Below are 18,773 nucleotides of genomic sequence, written 5' to 3'. Positions count from 1 at the left end.
CTACGTTAAAACTGACTTTGTAAAAATGGAACAAGTTGGAACATATATATATATAGATATATACATGTATATCTATATATATATGATTTTGACTGGGAAGTGGAAGTACAGCAGCAGTCGACTCTGCAAACAGCTCAGTCGCACAAATTGCCAAATGAGTGTCACTCACATCCTAATTAGATACGCACTGCTCTCGTCTTCTATAAAACCACAGGAGAAGCCACAGCCACAGATGAATTAAGGACTCAATGTTCTCATGTGGTTTCTAGGGACGAGCCTGTGCAATGCATACGGTATCACAACGATCTGACGCTACAGAAAAAGTTCAATCTAATACAATCTGTAAGCTCTAAATATGCAGCATGCTATAGCTAGATAGTAAATGCATAGTTGCAAAAGTCTTAAAAGCAGGTAAGTTGTTTAAATTTAAGTAAAAGGTTGCAAAGGCACAATTTAATCATTATGCTTCTTCTTCTTCTGTTAATTCTGCTCTATTATCTATACCCAAAATATGTTGGGAGACAATTAATATCTTTATGTTAACGTCTTTTTTAGAATTAGAATTAGTAATTTTTCTTGCATGTGCAGCACTGATCTAAGCCCGTTTGGGTGCCTTGCTCAGGGGCACCACATCCCTTGACCCCTGGAGCCCAATTCCTTTCCTCTTGGCCATGAGGCGACCCTCTTGTACTGTACACAGAGAAGTTCATGCTTTGAATCTGTTGTGTGGTAAATGCACCATCCTTCATTCAGTCACACAAACTGCAAAAATAAGTGACACATCCTGGTAAAATCCCCACTGTTTACTTCTTAAATTAAGCCACAGGAGACGCCACAACCTCAAATGAATTAAGGACTCAAGGATTCATGTGGTTTTCAATAACAACAACAACAACAACAACAAATGTACTGCACTGCAGTGCTGCCTTGCCTTGCCAGCCAGGCACAAACACACAGGTCCAGGCAGTCGATTCCACACATAAATGGCTAGAACTTAAGAGGATCTCTTTTTTTCCCGAATAAATCTTGCAGGAGAGGCAGAAAGAGTTGCATCAGGAGGAGGAGAAGAGAGGAGGAGCAGAGGGGTGTGCAGCTGCTTCTCACACAGCCATGTGCAGAGCATGGTGGTGGAGGGTGAGTGTGCATGTGTGTAAGACATATTTCTAAGTTAAATCGCTGCAAGCAAACAACATTAAAGACGACAGCTTCAGTCTCACCTCCCCAGTTGTCAGTCTCCTCGGTCAGTGTTGTGAGGTCCAGGCGCGGAACATCCTCACAGCTCGACCTCTCGCAGTCCGAGTCTCGAACCTCTCCTCCTCCTCCTCCTCCACTGACCCTCCCCGTGTCACAAATGACAGGCGACTCCTGGATCTTCATCCTTAGCGTCTGGACAACCATGAGAGAAAAGAAAACAGCACTCAACAATGACGAGCAGCCCGTGAACACACTCTTTAAGTTGACTCTCACACTCGCTCCCATCGGCCCCGCCCTCGCAGAGGAGGCCGCTCCCTGCTCGCCATTGGCCGCCGTGTCTGGTCAAAACATCCGCCCATCTGTGTGTGTGTGTGTGGGAGAAGAAGGGAGCGGTGGCTCGACCCCTCCCTTTCTCCCTCCCTCCCGCTTAATTTCCTCTCCCTGCCTCGGACGGAAGCCCGCAAAGCTCGCGCTTTTGACGGACAGACGTGCTCGACGAGACGCCACGGTCCCCACCCGCGAGTGGAATTGTTTGCTCCACAGAAGCGAGAGAGAGAGGAGTGAAGGGAAGGAGGGAGGGAGGGAGGGAGGGTTGAGAGAAAGACAACGAGGACATAAAAAAAACAAACACGTGAGCCAGCACACGTAGGCTTACTGTTACTCCCTCCCTCTGTCGCCCCCTCTGTTGAACTGTGGAATTACAACTCTGCACACTCAGTCAGTCGTGGCACCGACAAGAGACTTTAAAAAAATATATTTTTTGTAAATAAAATACAGTGATTTAACAATAAAAAAAATAGCTTCAGACAGGATTATTATACTGACATTAGACTACTGTTTCAAAATGAACCAATACAAGTCATTAAATGGTTACAAAGTAAAAAAGAATACAATAAAATGACAATTATTCTATCTTCTAATGCGTTTATTGTTCGTTCTTTCTGTTATGCCCTTAAGCGTTTTGGCACAAGTTCAAGATAAGGTATGTAATAACATTTTAGTATTTAGTTATCTAAAAATGAATATTTTGTTGAGGACATTAGCCTAAGTGTTTCCCCACTCTTTAAATCCATAGAAATACACATTTCTACTCAACTTAATGGACCATTTTCATTTTATCTGCTCGACCTGTGTCTGCTTTAAGCTCTGGGGGAAATGTGAACATGGGGAAAGTTAGTGTGTATTTGTCATAAATGGCTCATGACTCATCTGTCATTTGCTGTGCCCTGTGAAGCCTAACAAGGGACCCACATGAGACAAGACAACAATCCCAATAATCCCTTGGTGCCGCCTGGTGTTGTAAACATTAATTAACAGCTATAAAGCAAAAGACACAAATACACTGATACACAGACCAATATGTCTTGCATTTTCCCATACAAACACATCCAGAGTTGGCACTGCACACACTGGTGCACTAATATAAGTCACCGGTCTGACAACCTGTTGGACAGTTATAGGACAGAAAGACAGATGTTCCTCACATTTATAGTTAGATGCACTTTGAACCACTTGATACTGTCCTGTATAATGAAGCTGCTGTCTTCCTTCTTGCGTGGGCTTCAAACTACAGATAATGACTCCCACAAGACTCACTATGTGCAATAAAATAACACTTTAACACAAGCACTAAAGCACGAGTCACTTCAACATTTTGGTCCCAGAAGAACATTGAAGCGTATGGTCCCTATTTCCTGCTTCGAAAATGGATTCTTATACTGGTTGCGACTCCCATTTGTCCCATTTTCCTATCTTATCCAATAATTGATGATGTTAGTAGTTTTCTATAGATAAAAAACCCTGAAACAGAGAGGACAGAATATCCAACTGAGTGGGGAAAAACCTCATATGCCCCCCCTGTGGCGTCGGACCTGATTAAAGATCAGATTTTGCCGATTGCATCTGACTTTCATGAGATTGCAATGCTTAATCAAACAGACAACACGGAGCACAGATATTACGATAACACCTAACATGCACCAGCTTCTCCTCTTTTCACTTCCATCTTAAACTTTTTCTTCATTTTCTCTATTCATGTTGTAGCAGCAGTGTGGCTGAGTTCTTCACTGGGTGTCCATTAATCTTACCGTGGGGTTCCATTTCCTCTGTCTGGGCGTGGGACCAGGCTATTTTTAGGGAAAACACATCAAGACGTGCTGCTACTAAACCTCATGAATGTCAAAGGCGACTTACAGGAAGGCATGCGCCTCAGTGTGGTCACAGCAGCCTTTGATTGGTGTTTTTGTAAATGATGCAAAATTGTTGTTGTTGTTGTTGGGAGTCTGTGTGTGTTCTTGTGCTGAAGCCGAGAGGACAAAGCTAAAAACAGAGGGGTTATCAAGTCTCATCAGCTGCTGCTTGGGAAATCACTGATGTGATCAGAGGAAAGTGCAATCTGTTACTGGCTAATGGCAGAAATTTCCCCCGAGTAGCACGGACCATCACTGAGACCCCACTCAGCCGCTCCATGAGCAAGAACATACCGCACCAGCTCACCATGTCAACAATTAAGAGCTCCTTAGCGCGGACCCACATGCAACACATGTAATCCTTCACACGACAACACGGGAATAACATGTGCATCGGCCTCCAGAACCAGAGCACACACATAAACAAAGTCAAATATGTGCATGATGATAAAGTTTCACTTCACTTTGTGTGGATCTACCTCATTACGCATGTCGTTAAATGTGCTTAGCATGTTTTTCGTGGGAAAATATTTATTATTAATATTAATATTATATAGTGATCTTTGGTGATTTATGCCAACTGAATAGGATTTTTAAACTGCTGTTTATTCTCTGTAATCGCTCAGTTTGGTGTGAAACTGACACAAATAAAGGAACAAATACACTCGCAGAAAGGAGGTACTTGGTGTGTTATATCATTGCAATGTGCCCTCAACTGCAGGAAGTGTTGCACTTTCAAGTGTTTTATTGAACACCGCACCTACGAAAGAGCTGCTGTCACAGCCACAACTCGCGCTGAACTAACAATAATCCACCATTATTGTTGTACGCTGCTCCGAGCGTCTTCTAATCACACTTAACTGTGATTAGATACTGGTTTCTGCCAATTTGCACCTTATCCTATACAGATAATCATTGTGTGAGTGAAGTATGGATGCATCCCTTGATCATATGTTGCCCCTTTCTGACTCTTAAGGTCATCAGGCTACTTTTGATTTCCTGACACTTTTCTCATGTAAATGAACCAAACATGGCGATCTGATAGAAGGTCACGTGGCTGTTTCCTCACTTTTACTCTCGTATTCTCTTTAGAATCTCAATCTGCTCGTCACTGAGCCATTGTCAGTGTGGAGGGAACAATGTGACATCACTTCAAGATGCTCACAGAGACAGAGAGAATCGCGGAGGATTAACAGGAGCGCAGATGTTACAGTTAACCCTAAATGTCTCCATGTGATGCCAGCGTAGGTACACACACACAATCACACACTGTGGATAATAAACCGCTGAATTTACTCAAACAGCCGTGATTACATCATCGTCAGAGGTCCAGCTGTTGTGTGAGTGTGCGTGTATGCATGTGTGTGTATGTGTGTGTGGTTGGGATAGATGTATGAGACAATGATTAAGCCATGTTTGGACAGCTTACAGTGCACAAGCAAACACATGGAGGAATTCATGGGGCATTTTGCTGAGAAGGCAGACAATATGATAGCACTGTGGACACACCCATGCATGCATGCATGTGAGCACACACACACACACAAACACACACTCGCGGTCGAACTCTCCTTTCACACGTCTCCTTTCAAAACACGCACACACAAAATGAAGTCATGTCAATAGACTATCAGTCATCACAGACAGTAAACACAAATGTGTGTTTTTTTGTTCAGTGTCTTCACAGTTTGACCTGCAAACAGCCTCAAAATAATGTCTCCAAGATTATTTTGATGGTGACATGAACTTATAAAAGGGTGAATGTCACCTCTGTCAAAGCCTGAGCAGGTCTGCATCGCCTGCATTGACACTAAAAGGACCTACAACATTGTAATTTCATCACATACAAGTTAGTTTTAGTTTCTAATATCATGGAAAATAATGATAATTTAATCATACAACAATTGTTACTAACTGTGTGGGGGGAACCTGAGAGCAAATCCTACAATGTGTAACTTTAAAAACACTGCACACTGCAGCTCTTACTAACTTCTCACTATCTATTTTCTTGTGTTGTCGATACAGCGTATCTCGTGCAAAGAAGTCGTCTTTGTTACACATTTACAGACACCAAATATACAAGACAAGACGCACTTAGATATCGTGACACACTTTACACCCTTCAGTTTGTGTGTTTGTGTTTGTGACAGACATTTTAATCATGATTAAGTCTACTGAGCATTGACAAAATGTGTCCTACGTGTAACAGGAACAACAGCGGGGGAGATAAACAAAAATAGAGATTTATTAATAAATACAAATAGAGATATGTTTACTTATCTTGCTCTTTCCCTTTGTTCCCATCCTTCTTTTCAGTGTTTCCCAATCCGGATCATTAGGAAGCTACTGCCTGGCTACAACACACCTGATTCAAATGAAGGGCTAATTGCAATGCTAATTGCAGCAGAGCTTGATGACGAGCTGACCATTTGAATCAGGTGTGCAGGATTGAGAAACACGACACTAACTGAGACTATTTTTGAACCAGGTTGACAGCTGGGTTGGAACCTTAAAATTCAGTGGTTGTGTCAATGTAAGCTATAGAACGTAAGAGAGAAGGAAGGACATCATACTGGCGTCTGTCTTACCTGTGGAGGAGAAAGGAGGTCACCTCTTCTTGAAATGTCACTCCTGAAACAAGCAAGATAAGTTAACAATCATTAACTGACCGTTACAGTAGCTTCTGTCAAACTGAGTGCAAGACAGAGGTTTTATCTCACAGGAAACCGCAGCTTATTCGTACTGTATATCTCTGCTGCGTGTCTTGATCAGATAACGTGTGTGTTATAAACAGGGCAGTACGCCACACACCACGCAGACATTTAAACATGTACCATGAAGTCACCAGAAAAGATCGAACATTAGACGCAAGAGATTAAAGTGAAGAAAGTTACCCTTTCTGAAATGTATCCATGTGTTTTGCTCCAGGTCGTCTGTCAACACACTCTTCTACCTGGGAAAAGATGCAAACATTTGAAAAGTTAATAATCTATAAGGCTGACGTCAAAAGTGGATGTGGGTGTATGAAGTACATTGTGTTCTATTGTATTTGTATGAGAAGTTATTTACCATTTTTTAACATTGTAATATCAACACATGTCGGCAGGTTAATCTTGGTTTTGCAGACTCAATAACATTACAGATATTTTCTCATTAAAATTAAGTAGTGGACAAAATAACAGTGGAGACCATGAATATCTGTGCCAGATTTTGTGGCACTTCAGTCCACATTAAAATTGACCTAATTGTCATTCACAGGACATTTAGAGGCTGCAGAGGAGTGCTGCAGCGGATGAACTTGGATGTGCATAAACAAATTCACACACACCAACACAGACACTCAGCATATATCTTAGCTGGCCCTTGAGCTCTGCATTGCCAGCTATCACATACACTGCACACTCGTGTGTGTGTGAAGGCATCGCATGTCATCTTATATCTTACATAAGGGCTTGGGCACAGGGGCCAAAAGATAAATAAAACACTCAAAGCAATCGAGATTATCTCCCTGAACAAATCTATTTCCATCGGTCAAAAACAGAACACCACGCAGCCAGCTGATCTTTACATTAGCTTGAATCATGAGAATAATAATCCAGCCTGCTTACATGCAGCTCGAGTGCCCGCACAAGTCGCTTCATGTGGCAACAAGCAGCGTGACACGTGTCCTTGTCACAACTGCACAGTCATTGTTTAGAGACGCTCGACTGTAACACACACATTTTGCTGATGATGGATGTTTAGACATTTTTTGTTTGGTTTGGACTTAAAATTACAGGAAAAATGTCCATTACATCCAACAACCCTGTAACCACATATTCTTTTTACACTGGTATATCAAAGTAAAGTAAGACCATGTTTTTCCCTGTAATCTTACTATGAGGAATGCATTCAGTTAATTCAACAATAGATGCCAATCATATTAAATGTGTTCATTTATCTATGAGGACCTTATTGTCATACAGCAGATCAATTTCTTGATGAGGAATCAAAAGATATTTAGTATGCACTTACCTATTTTAACATCATGCAGTGGGTATATGCAGGATTTTTAACATGCATATACTAAAAAGGCAAATTACTCTTTATCCTTGGCCAATAGTTTGTCTTTTTAGCACTGACAATGTTTATGTACTTTTATCTTTTACGCCTCTCTCAGCAGCAACTGAATACTGTTAGATCACTGCTTGAACGATGTAAGCAGTAATCATGCTTGCATCGTTCATGTGATGTCACAATTCCAAACTCAACTCAACTAGACTAAACATAAGAGATTTGTGTTCCTGTTTTGCAAGTTTTACAGAGCAGAACCTGCATCTACTGCAGATTCAGCAAATGCCAATTACATCTGTGATTATTGCATACAAGTCGAATGTTAGCAGACGTTTTCTATAGTAACATCGTCTTGTCAAACCCAGATATTCAAGACAAGACTGACATTATAGTAAAGTCGATTTTTTAAAGATGGACCAAATGCCAACTGCTCAAATAAAACCAGCACTTGCAGACGGCACATGTGGAATGAAATAACCATGACAACCACTGAAAGGACTTGTTGCTCTCTGGTGGATGATCTTCTTCAGTGGATAAAAGCTGCGGATAATTGCACAGTCATGGATGGCCCTTCTTACATCCGCACTGCTTCGAGAAAAAAAGTGAACAATTATTGTGGCGTGCAGCATATTACAACCCCTCTGTACAATGACAATAGCAGGGAGCATTTACGCAGCTGCACAGCTTCCTGTCATCCTCCGACTTCGCTTCTATCTAACGATTCCTGTTAAGTGCAGCAGGCTATTATTTGCAGAAACGGGGATGATGTGGGGGTTGAGCGGAATGCTTTGAAAATCTTTCTACATTACAGGTGCGTGAGTGGGGAGTGAATGGTGTGATGCTTGGGTTTGATGCCAGCCCTGCATGTGACACGTCAAAACCCGCATTATTGAAACAAAAGATGAACCTGAGACAGTGAATGAAAAAGTAAAAAAACACACAATAACAGTGAGGAACAGGACAGAAACAAAAATTAAAGGACATGTGACTCACTGCGTGAACATCCTTGTTGTCGGTGAGCTGCACCAGTGTAGGGTTCTGTTTTGACTTCCTGGGTTTGGGGGTTTGGCCTGTGTGACCGCTGTGTGAGTCCACGCTTCCAGAGTTTCTTCTGCTGCTGGATGGGATGTTCTCCTTGTTGGTGTCTGACGTGATGGACGCAGCCCTGAAAGAAAAGGGTGAGGATGTTAAGTTTGGTCTGTCTGGAACAGCTTTGAACACGACAGGAAACTAAATGCCAAGGTCACCGCAGCACCTCATTTACTTATACCTTCTCCACTGCGGTGCTGTTTAGTTTTTGTGCTAATTCTTATTTACTGTCCACGCTCATATTGACATTTCGTGGTGTCTTAGAACTAATGCACTTGTCTAATCCATGTGACACCGATCTCTCTGACTTCACCAGGTCTCTCCATAAACAAGGATTAGCTTTTCGAGCTACAATAACTCCGGTTGTTATGATTGTGCTAAGTCTCAGTGGACAAGCTTACAATGTCAAATGAAACCTTACAAATGCTCTCGTTTCCAAAACACCATCTGGTGGTACTTTTATCAATAAGTAAGTAAATGTATTCAAATTGCCTTACAAGACTCCTGTAAACGGATCATTCCTCTGACTATGTGGGAGCCATGATGGACAGAAATATAAAGACGATTAAAAAAACACCACAACTGTCTTTGTAGTACACACATTTCCCTTCTTTGTAAAAAAAAAAAAAGCCTTGGCATTTGCCCAAAATGCAACTGGTGTGAGACTTTGATGTGTAACACACTTTCCCTTTGATGTATTATTATTATCACATGTGAGGGGGCCCCAGAGTGAAAACATGAAAAACATATTGCTGATAGAATACTTTTGTAATGTATGTTTCTTGAAATAGAAAAATAATAAAGTTGTTCCTTATGGCAAAACTACTCAAATTCAATTTGATTTCAATTCACGTGAGGGGAAAAAAGGCAAAATATTATAAAATTTTATATTCACCTTTCTTCACTTTAATTAAATAAAATTAGACAATTACTGTTTAATGTTTTCATATGCATTTATGTTAATTTAAAAATAATAATGTGTGTCGTAATTGGTCATAGTTAGAATAACAGTGAAAGTGACGTTTATAGAGGATTAATATAAATGAGATTAGTTTACATCATATATATATTACAGTTTTATAAAAGTGGTCCATTCCTGCTGAAGCGTGTTGTGTGACAACTTTCCAGGAAATACAGGAAGTCTCATTCCAGTGCTGTGCTGTATACACATGAACACTACCCCGATCAGGTCTGATTGCTTGACAGAGCCTGTTTTCAGATGGATGCAGCATACAAGTAATGTTACACAATAATAAAATCATCAAAACAAAAGTTATGCACTATAGCGTAAATGACACAAATGAAGATCACACATTTGGATCAGCCAATAATTCTAGTGCCACCAACTGCTGACATAGTACCTCTCTCTTTCTCGATGTCTCACATGCTCCTCCACCTCGTCCTCCTCCTTCTCCTCCTGCTGCTGCTGGTCTCTCTGGTGTCGACGTCTCTGTCGCGCAGTTGGCGTCACCTTTGGAGACGGCCGACGTGCGGTCGACTCACTCTCCTCTGAACCTTGATCCCCTGAAGGGTTTATATTAAACAGGTGCTGCTCCACTGCCGAGCGTATCGTGCTGTCCAGAAAACTGTACGACATAAAGCGACATTTAAGCTCAAGAGTATTTGATTTTTCTTCTTTCTTCTACAAGAGTGAAATGACATCACTTACTTCACCACATCTGGTGTGCAGCGGACAGGGGAGAGGTGGTTACTGAAAGAGAAACGCGAGGGGAAGGTGAGTTAATGCAATTGAGACAGGTGGTCACAACAGGTCACTGAGCAACGCTGAAAATCCCCCCCAGGCTCTGAATCTGGCCCTTGGTGATCGAGGCATCTAGTGTGCATGAGTGTGTGTTGACTTCAGCTGTGTTCGCAGCATAAGTGCGTCCTCAGAGAGCGAAGGGACCAGCTGATATGATGACAAGTGAAACCTGCAATAGAATATTATGGTTACTTGAATTTCCTGTGTGCTCTGTCCATGTAAAACGTACTTTATTTAGAGCTGAGCATATTTGCAGCAGATATAAAGAATATATTTGTGTTCACTGGTGTCCTTTCCTGTCATGTACAGTTTTAAAGGTCAGGAAAAACAGCCTCATAAAGGTTTTAACCGACCTGAGGAAGAGCTGCTTTCATTACTCATCCAAGCATCTCCTATTCTCTCTCTCTCTATACACCCTTATTTTAAAATGTCTTCATTTATTCAACCTTTATTTAACCAGGTGAGTCAATTGAGACCATTTCTCATTCTCAATGATAACCTGAAACAAGAAAGTAACGACATAAAAGAAAAACAAACCATTTTACACCATATCATACCCCAAGAAAATGGTGTGTACAATAAATAAGGAGACATATATATTATATATGCCGATAATCCCCCAGCATAATAGTGAAAGGCTGAAAGAAAGGGTCAACATTTTATATATAATAAAAAATTATTCTCTGTCCTTGTGTCCAAATACTCACAGGTCTAAATCTACAGTATATAAACATATACAGTAGTCACTGAAGTATTTTATTATGCATAGAATCTGATGGGAGCATTGAACAAGAAGTAAAACGCCAACGACACCTTTTGGTTTATCATTGACGGAGACAACATTCAGCTTATTTTCCCTGAAATTTACTTTTTCCACTCTATTTTGTCTCAGATTGTTTTATTTCATCAGAGTTCTTATAAAGATAGATTAGATTGTTCAAGATACATGAGTAATCTGAGCTGTGAGTACATCTAAGTCAAAACCTCACAGAAGCAGCAGTTGTTAAATAGGCAGAAATCTATCGATAAATGCAAGGAACGTCTGATCTCATAACTGTCCGACAGGCTTTGAACTTGGCAGGTGACGTACTGAGGGCACCAGTGTGTGCACTACCAGCTTTGACATTGTTTGGATAACAAATGCAAGTGATATTGGTAAAGGAAGGAAACAGGCACACATAGATGTCAGCAGCTGGTACACGTCATGTCTGCTTGACACATATGGGGGGAGTCACGTGAAAGAAATCTTCCTAAACAGTGATGTTGACAGTAATAGCAGAGCTTGGCAGAGAGGCCCCTGTACAGAGCACTGATAAAGCAGAGATAATCGCGGAATAATGCAACGACTTGTGCAAACGAGTGTGAAGGTGACCTGTGCAGAATGATGCAAACATGCACTGACATTATCACACATGTGAGTGGGGAGAGTGAGTCACAGGGAAAAGGGAATACACACTATACTGCAGTGTGATTTGTATATTTTACAGTATGGCCGTTTAATATTTAGAGTTCTTCCATCTTCAGTTTCATTTCCTATTTTTTTTTACTTTCTAGTGTTAGACAAGGCGGGAAAGTGAAAGTTAATGTCGTATGGGGGCAAACAGGTTCCGGGTCACAGGCTCACGTTCATCAAGTGCAGAAGAAAAATAACAAAAGTTTACGAGATACTGTATAATTTAGCGAGATAGCCCCCCAACTACTCTTGATATAGTACAATGAGTACAATGTTCTTCTCAAATACAACTCACATCTGAATTCTCTGGTTTCAGTTCCTTAAATTTTAAATATTTTCAAGTTTGTTTGCTCCTCTATTTCAGTAAAAGGAATGTTTTTGATTGACATTGCCATTTTGAGTTATTTACAGATTCTGAAAGTGTGATTTCTAAGCTTTCCAACAATGTCTAACACATGAAAATATTTGAAGAAGATGTGGCTGTTTGAATGTAGGCACTCCTCAAACTGGTTTAGCCTCAAAGATTTACTATATTATAGTTTCTTCTACTTAACCCTTAGACGCACCCTTGGTAAATTGCCCCTTTGTTTATCCTGGACAGAATTCTTTCTTTTCATTCATTCATACACTAAGACTTTTGTGGAATGACATGCCTTGATATAAAAATCCTGGAAATGTATCTTAAATGTATCTAATAATAACACTGATATAATAGATTTATTCAAGTTTACAGTGTCCAAATAAATATATTCATTCTGTTTTTTTAAATGTGATTGTCAGATAAATCAAACAAATTCAATCAGATTTTTTTTTTTTATTTGATTAATATTTGCTTGTGTTGTGTTTATAAAGTTGGTTAAAATAAAAAATAAATTATAATCATTCCATCAGATTGCTTAGGTTGTGCTGAAAAAAGAATATAAGACACTATATTGCACGTTTTAACATAATAATGGGGAAAAAAAGCAGCATAAATACTATGTTTTTTATGTTTGTATGTTTATGTTTTATGTATTAAAAACTGCATTTGGCTGAAAACAAATATCTATGTTGGCACATAATGTTAAATCATGTTAATTACAACCGCATTTAGGCTGTTGATGAAACAAACACCTGGGCCTGGCTGAGCGAAAGTGTCAAGTGTAAAACATGTTGTCATTAACTATCTATCTTACAGCTCTCATCATCGTCTCAAATAAGCCTCAAATGTTGGCATAGGCTATGGAAGTGTGGCAGTTTCAGTGATTTACCAAAGCAAGTGATATCACAGCCCGCAATATTTAGCTGTAAGTAAAGATGTTACGATGTGAAACCACTCTGGCATGAGGAGGGATTGTTTTCTGGCGCGTCACGGTGACCCTCGCAGTTCTGAGCGACTGACAAAAGAGAGCCGAGGGTAATACGGATGAGTCACTGTGTCAGAAGTGGAATGAAAACATCACCCCCAGAGCATAAGTGAACTCACTGCACAGACCTTTCTTTGACACATATTCTAAAAATGGAACTTGATGTTACACCTGCTCTCACCTAGTGTTAGATAAGAGCAAATAAGCTGCTGGAAATCAAAGTGTCACTTCTTGTTTTTCCATTGTCAGAGTTAAACTACAACAGGAATGGTTCATCTTTGAAAAAGCTGGTTACTGTAACACAGAAAAGAGAGTTAAAAAGGGATGACACTGTTTAAGAATAACTGCTCTGTCAAAGAGTAAACATGGACCCAGAGAGACGCTGATTAAGGGAGGACTGGATGTATTATAGTTAAAGAAATTGTTCATGTCAAGTGAGTGGCTCTCTGATCTATAATCACGTGACAGGTCTGAAGCTTTGTCCTGCTGGGCGTGATTTTAAAAGGCCAGCAGTGCAAGATTTTGTTTTACAGAAGCTTCTGTGTAATTGCTCTATTCAGGGCCAACTAATCAGGAAAATTGCTTTGCAAATACAATTAAGAACAAAATAAGATGTTTTTTTCTGTAGTTATTGTTTCTAAAGCAAAAAAAGTGCTAAAGATACAACTTTACAGCTGACACAGCAGATGGAACCTGTATGATTTTAGTGAGCATTGTTTTAAATAGTTTGCATTTTTGCTGCTACAAAAAATAACAAACATGTAAAAGCAGTAAAAGTCTTATCTGCATTGAAGTATTTAGGTCATGGTCATAGATATCTCCAGCGATATTGTTGCTATGGTGTGATTGTAGGTTTTAACCAGACAATCAAGCTTGCGGATGCCCACTTTTTATACAAATCATAAAATCATTAAGTGTATTTATGCAGCTTTGACGTCTGTAACCTTGTAACGCTGACAGTACACTTAATAACACAATAACACTTGAACACAAACACAGTCGCCCTTGAGCCGTATCAGCTCTAAGGTCACATTAGCAAATAACACTCAAAAGAAACGTGCCAAGTGCAAATGACTAACTGTATAAGCAGTCATTAACACTGTCCATGAGTGGACGCACTGTTGTTTTTGGACGGCTTTAAGTCAGCACCCACTGGGGAACAATGACAGTGGTGATTATTGATGATTAACAGATGATTATCAAGGAGGTGTGGTCAGGTAGTACTAAAAAGGATAATATGTCATATCAACACTGTCTTGCCTTCCTAGTGCTTTGTTTTATTTATTTTTTTAGTCATGTTACTGTACTCCATCTTCCATCCATGACAGGGAAATGTATTACTGTAAATTCTGTGGGCCTAATGGTGATGTTATGCTTGATATTATTACAATTATTTTACTTTCAACTGACATGTTTTAATTAATCTCCCCCAAAAAACTAACAGAAACAAAAAAACCTTGTTTTGTTAAAATAGCAGTACAGAATACAATCATATATTGTAATGCAATGCATTAGACTGAAAATTAACAATCAATATTCTGCAATTTTTGAAAAATGATTGAATTAAAGCTGCAGTGCGCAACCTGTGGTAATTATTGTTGTTGATGACACTATTATTCTGCCTTTGCTTGGTCTCTGTGAACATTATTATGAGTGCCGGGCACATTAACACGTTAACTGTGGCTAACGGTATTAATGGCGTCAATAACGTCATGTTTACGTGACTCCTGATTGTTAAAATGAGTCTCTAAAGTAACGCTAAACTTTAAAAACAGAGGCACATATACGGAATGCGTTGATGTGCGTTAACGTTGACGCCGTTAACCGCCGTAAATTATTATGCATGTGCTGCATCCTTTAACTGAACATTTTATTTATAACTTACACGCTACAGTTTTGTTCAGACAAATTGACGCAGGTTAATTTTTCCGTTGATCCACAATAAGCTTCAGACATTATTTTCCCTGAAGTCTTCAACTAAAAACCATCACATCATTCTGAAACGGTGACTTCATTCAGACGTGTCAGTCGTTTACGTCTGAAACATAGCTGCCTCAGCCACAACAACAAAACAGTGGTGAGCAAACCGTTGCATGTGCATGTTGCCCTGTTTTCCCTCTAACTGGTGGTTCCATTGTTTCCGATGACAATGCACTGAAGCAGCACACAACCGCTTCTCCACCCACCCACACACACACCCACCCACCCACGCTTTTACTCATTTTAAAATCTTAGTGTGGACACCTCATAGACATAATACATTCCTTAGCCCCTTACCACAACCTGTGCCTTACCTAACCCCAATTCTAAACCTAAAACTAATCTAAAAGCAGATTTGAGCACCATGTCCTCACTCTGTATGTTTTTAAGATTTTTAGTCCTCACAAAGCAACAAGAACTTACACCTCTAGCCCACACCAACCCAGTTTTTGACACTAAGTGAAGAGACCTACCTCATGAAGAAAGGAGATATTGGCCTCGCTTCTTCTTGGGAACTGGAATATGGAAACAAACGTGGATTAATAATTAGTTTGCAATATGTGGCTGTCAAATGCTTCTTTATAAAACATTAACTCCCACAATCACCTATTACTTTTCTGTCACTGCGGCTGGAAACAGGATCATAAGGCTGCCTTTTGTCTGCAGAATAATGGGATGCAGTTCTACAGATTGGTGCTTTTGTGGAACTTGTCTGTGGTAATTACAGAGAAATTGTGCAAATTTAATTTATGTTGGTGACTTGTGATGAAATTATGCAACAATAAGAGGAACCGGCACTGGCTCTGATGCTGAGATTGCTTAACAATTTCATGTCCTCGCACTAAGAAGCTGAATATTTCATAACCAGTGGAGCTGAATGTTGTACTTTCCTCTTTCAAATCAAACCAAAAAGAAAACCACTGCAACCTTAACCTGAACCAAACTGCCTTTATTTACTTTAACATAACGTTGTCTAACCCAGTATAATAAAGTATTTATGTCAGTCTTTTATTTTGAAGCAGGACCATTTCAATAACAGTGTAATCTTTCATGTGTTTGTTTTTTTTGTTTGCTTGTTTTTGTGCTGTGCGGAGGGGGGTGTTAGTGGACCTGAGAGACGTGAGCACTGGTGAGAACAACATAAACTGTATTTGTGTTCTCACTTTACAAATGTACTGCAGAAAAAAAAATCTGTAAGAGGTTTTGAGTATCAGCCACGCAGTTACAGACACAAGGCTTGGAGTTTAGTTTGTTTTCCAAAACAAATTCACATAATGCCTAGTGCCACGCATGAATAGAAAGAACTCAAATTATCGATTGTTGGTACTTGAGAAGCCATTTGAATATGTTTTTAATCCATCTTGTTCCATATTCTTCATCGTGAGAATTTGACACCAATCATATTAATTACTGAGGGTCAGTGTATAAAAATATATATATATTGTTTTCCCCCTCTCTAGGGGTCACCACAGCAGATGATCCGCATATTTGGTTTGGCAGAGATTTTTACACCGGATGCTCTTCCTGATGCAATCCCCCCATTTATCCAGGCCTGGGACCGGCACAGAGAGTTCACTGTGGCTGGGGTCAATTAACAATGAGCAATGGGGATTGGATGCCTTGCTCAGGGGCTCCCCAGCCCTTAACCAGACCTGGCAACCCTTCTGTCACAAGACAAGTTGGCTATGGGCTGCCTGCACGGAGGGTAATGATATATTACCTAGTAAATAATGAAATAATGTTGGATATCGTAAAGCTGCTGTCAGCGAGCTCATCTTTTGGCTAACATTCTGTTCCACTGCTGTTGCTGTTCCAACATCCATCACCACTTGATCATGATATACAGCCTAACCCCAGGAGCAGAGAAGGTCGTCTCTTTGTGGCTCCTGACTGGATCCTAGAAAACCAGAGACCCATGCCACTTATCAAACACTCTAGATCAGAAAGAGCTATTGTTCGTCTGACTAAAATTGCACTAAATAGAATTTCAGCGAACACACCCAGATACTGTAATGCTGTTTGGAGTTGAATTATGAGTGCATATATATATAAACAGTATTCAGTGAGACAAAACCCAGGTTGCCAAGTCCGAGTATACACAAGGAAAATATATTTTTTTGGCTGTGTACGTCTGACTCCACCTCCGTAGGTGACGCTGTATCGCTCGATAGGCTAGTGTGTATTGATACAGTGATACAAATTAGATCGAGCATGGCTCTTGTGGTTGCTGTGTTGTCTGAAGAAAGATGCCGTTACTACCACCGCCGCAGTTTATAACTGCTGTCTCCTTCTATTTCCAGTTTTAAGACCAGGGAGGAAATTTTGGTGCAGAACGCCAAGTCTGACTCCAGTCCAACTAAGCGTATGCATGCAGGAGTAATCGGACTATAAATCACATTATCCAGGTATGTTAGTCTGACTAAGACGGACTAACATGTTTACATGACATAAAGGAAACCAAATTATTATCTGCGACTAAAATTGGACTTGCAGTCTGAAGTCCAGAACAGAATAGTGAAGGCTGACACACTCAGTGACAAGGTCCAAATTAGTCCAAATTAATGGTACAGTCGAGCTACAATCTTAACTTAACTGTGGCACCGACAGAGCAGCGTTCATAAGATAAGTTTAGTTGCTATGCATTTTTCCTTTGTACCATTTCTGCCTAACGGACTTGTTGAGCAGAAAGCATCCAGTGCATTTGTTTAGTATCAGAAAAAGGAACAGAATAATAGAGGATTGTTGGTTATAAACATGCTTATTCTTAGACAGACCTTCTAAACGATAAAGGACTCAGCTGTTATTGAGCGAATGTTTTGGTAACTGTGTGTTTGGGTACGTGACATGACTTCATGAGGGTTGCGGTAACAGGCAGGCGTAACTGTTGGTGAGGAAAACAGTCGGGCCACTCAGACCTCACACCTCAACAACTTCAAAACAAAGGATTTAGGTTTCAAGTCAGGCGGGAATCAAAATGGGCCAAAGTTCAACAAACTTCATCCAAACATTTCCTCTAATGACACAATTCAGAGGAAATTTTCTTGTTCCTTAATTACAAATTCCTTTGGGGACTCAGTGGCAAAAGTCCCCTTCAACTATGCAGCCACTCATGTTCTTAACTGGTGTTTCTCAGTCTGGCAAGCGTATTAAAACAATGTGTGCCGTCACAGCCACCTCGGATTGCAAAAGCGGAAATCCTGCTTACCCACTACCTTACTGAGGGGATAACGAGAAGCTTTGTTGGAATGCTCTGAAAAGGCCTGATCTCTCAGGGGTGAATGGAAAACTACAAATGAGACATTGGTCAATCTGGACGCAATCCAATTTTTAAGTATTTATGAAAATATGGACACAAAGGCAGTCTAATCCTCAGGGTCATTTTCTTTCTGCCCTGCCTTACCTTTTACAAACACATACAGCAGAAACAAAGGCTGTTGGTTTGTAGCAGTGAGGGGACTGAAGAACAGACTGTCTCAGTAAAACCACAACAAGGCTAGATCTCAAACACATCAAGGCTTTGGTGAAATACTTTTTTGCATGTTGTTAGTTGACAGAGGAAATAAGTCCAAGGTCTGATCCCTTCACAACCAATGAGTTTTAGACGAGAACTGGACATTCTTAGAATACCTATGAGCACAGGCGGTCAAGATCCAAAGTGTGTTGGATAAGCCTTGCTAATAAAGTTATGGTATATTTTACTCAAACCA

At 40.2% G+C, this 18,773-nt stretch overlaps 1 protein-coding gene across 1 annotated transcript in view; it reads right to left on the bottom strand.

The window, feature by feature from the left end:
- Positions 1-18,773, bottom strand: part of fam13a (family with sequence similarity 13 member A) — a gene marked incomplete at its 5' end in the record, with an annotated part of 50,314 nt that overhangs the window by 11,342 nt on the left and 20,199 nt on the right. The window contains 7 exons of the mRNA XM_083909374.1: positions 1,218-1,509; positions 5,972-6,014; positions 6,278-6,336; positions 8,430-8,601; positions 9,887-10,111; positions 10,195-10,236; positions 15,540-15,581. Coding sequence (XP_083765500.1) covers positions 1,218-1,509; positions 5,972-6,014; positions 6,278-6,336; positions 8,430-8,601; positions 9,887-10,111; positions 10,195-10,236; positions 15,540-15,581 — 875 coding nt within the window. The remainder of the gene's footprint in view (positions 1-1,217; positions 1,510-5,971; positions 6,015-6,277; positions 6,337-8,429; positions 8,602-9,886; positions 10,112-10,194; positions 10,237-15,539; positions 15,582-18,773) is intronic.

This window comes from Microchirus variegatus (assembly GCF_963457635.1).
Source record: "Microchirus variegatus genome assembly, chromosome: 23".
Classification (NCBI taxonomy): Eukaryota; Metazoa; Chordata; class Actinopteri; order Pleuronectiformes; family Soleidae; genus Microchirus; species Microchirus variegatus.
This window is presented reverse-complemented; position numbering and strand designations above follow the sequence as displayed.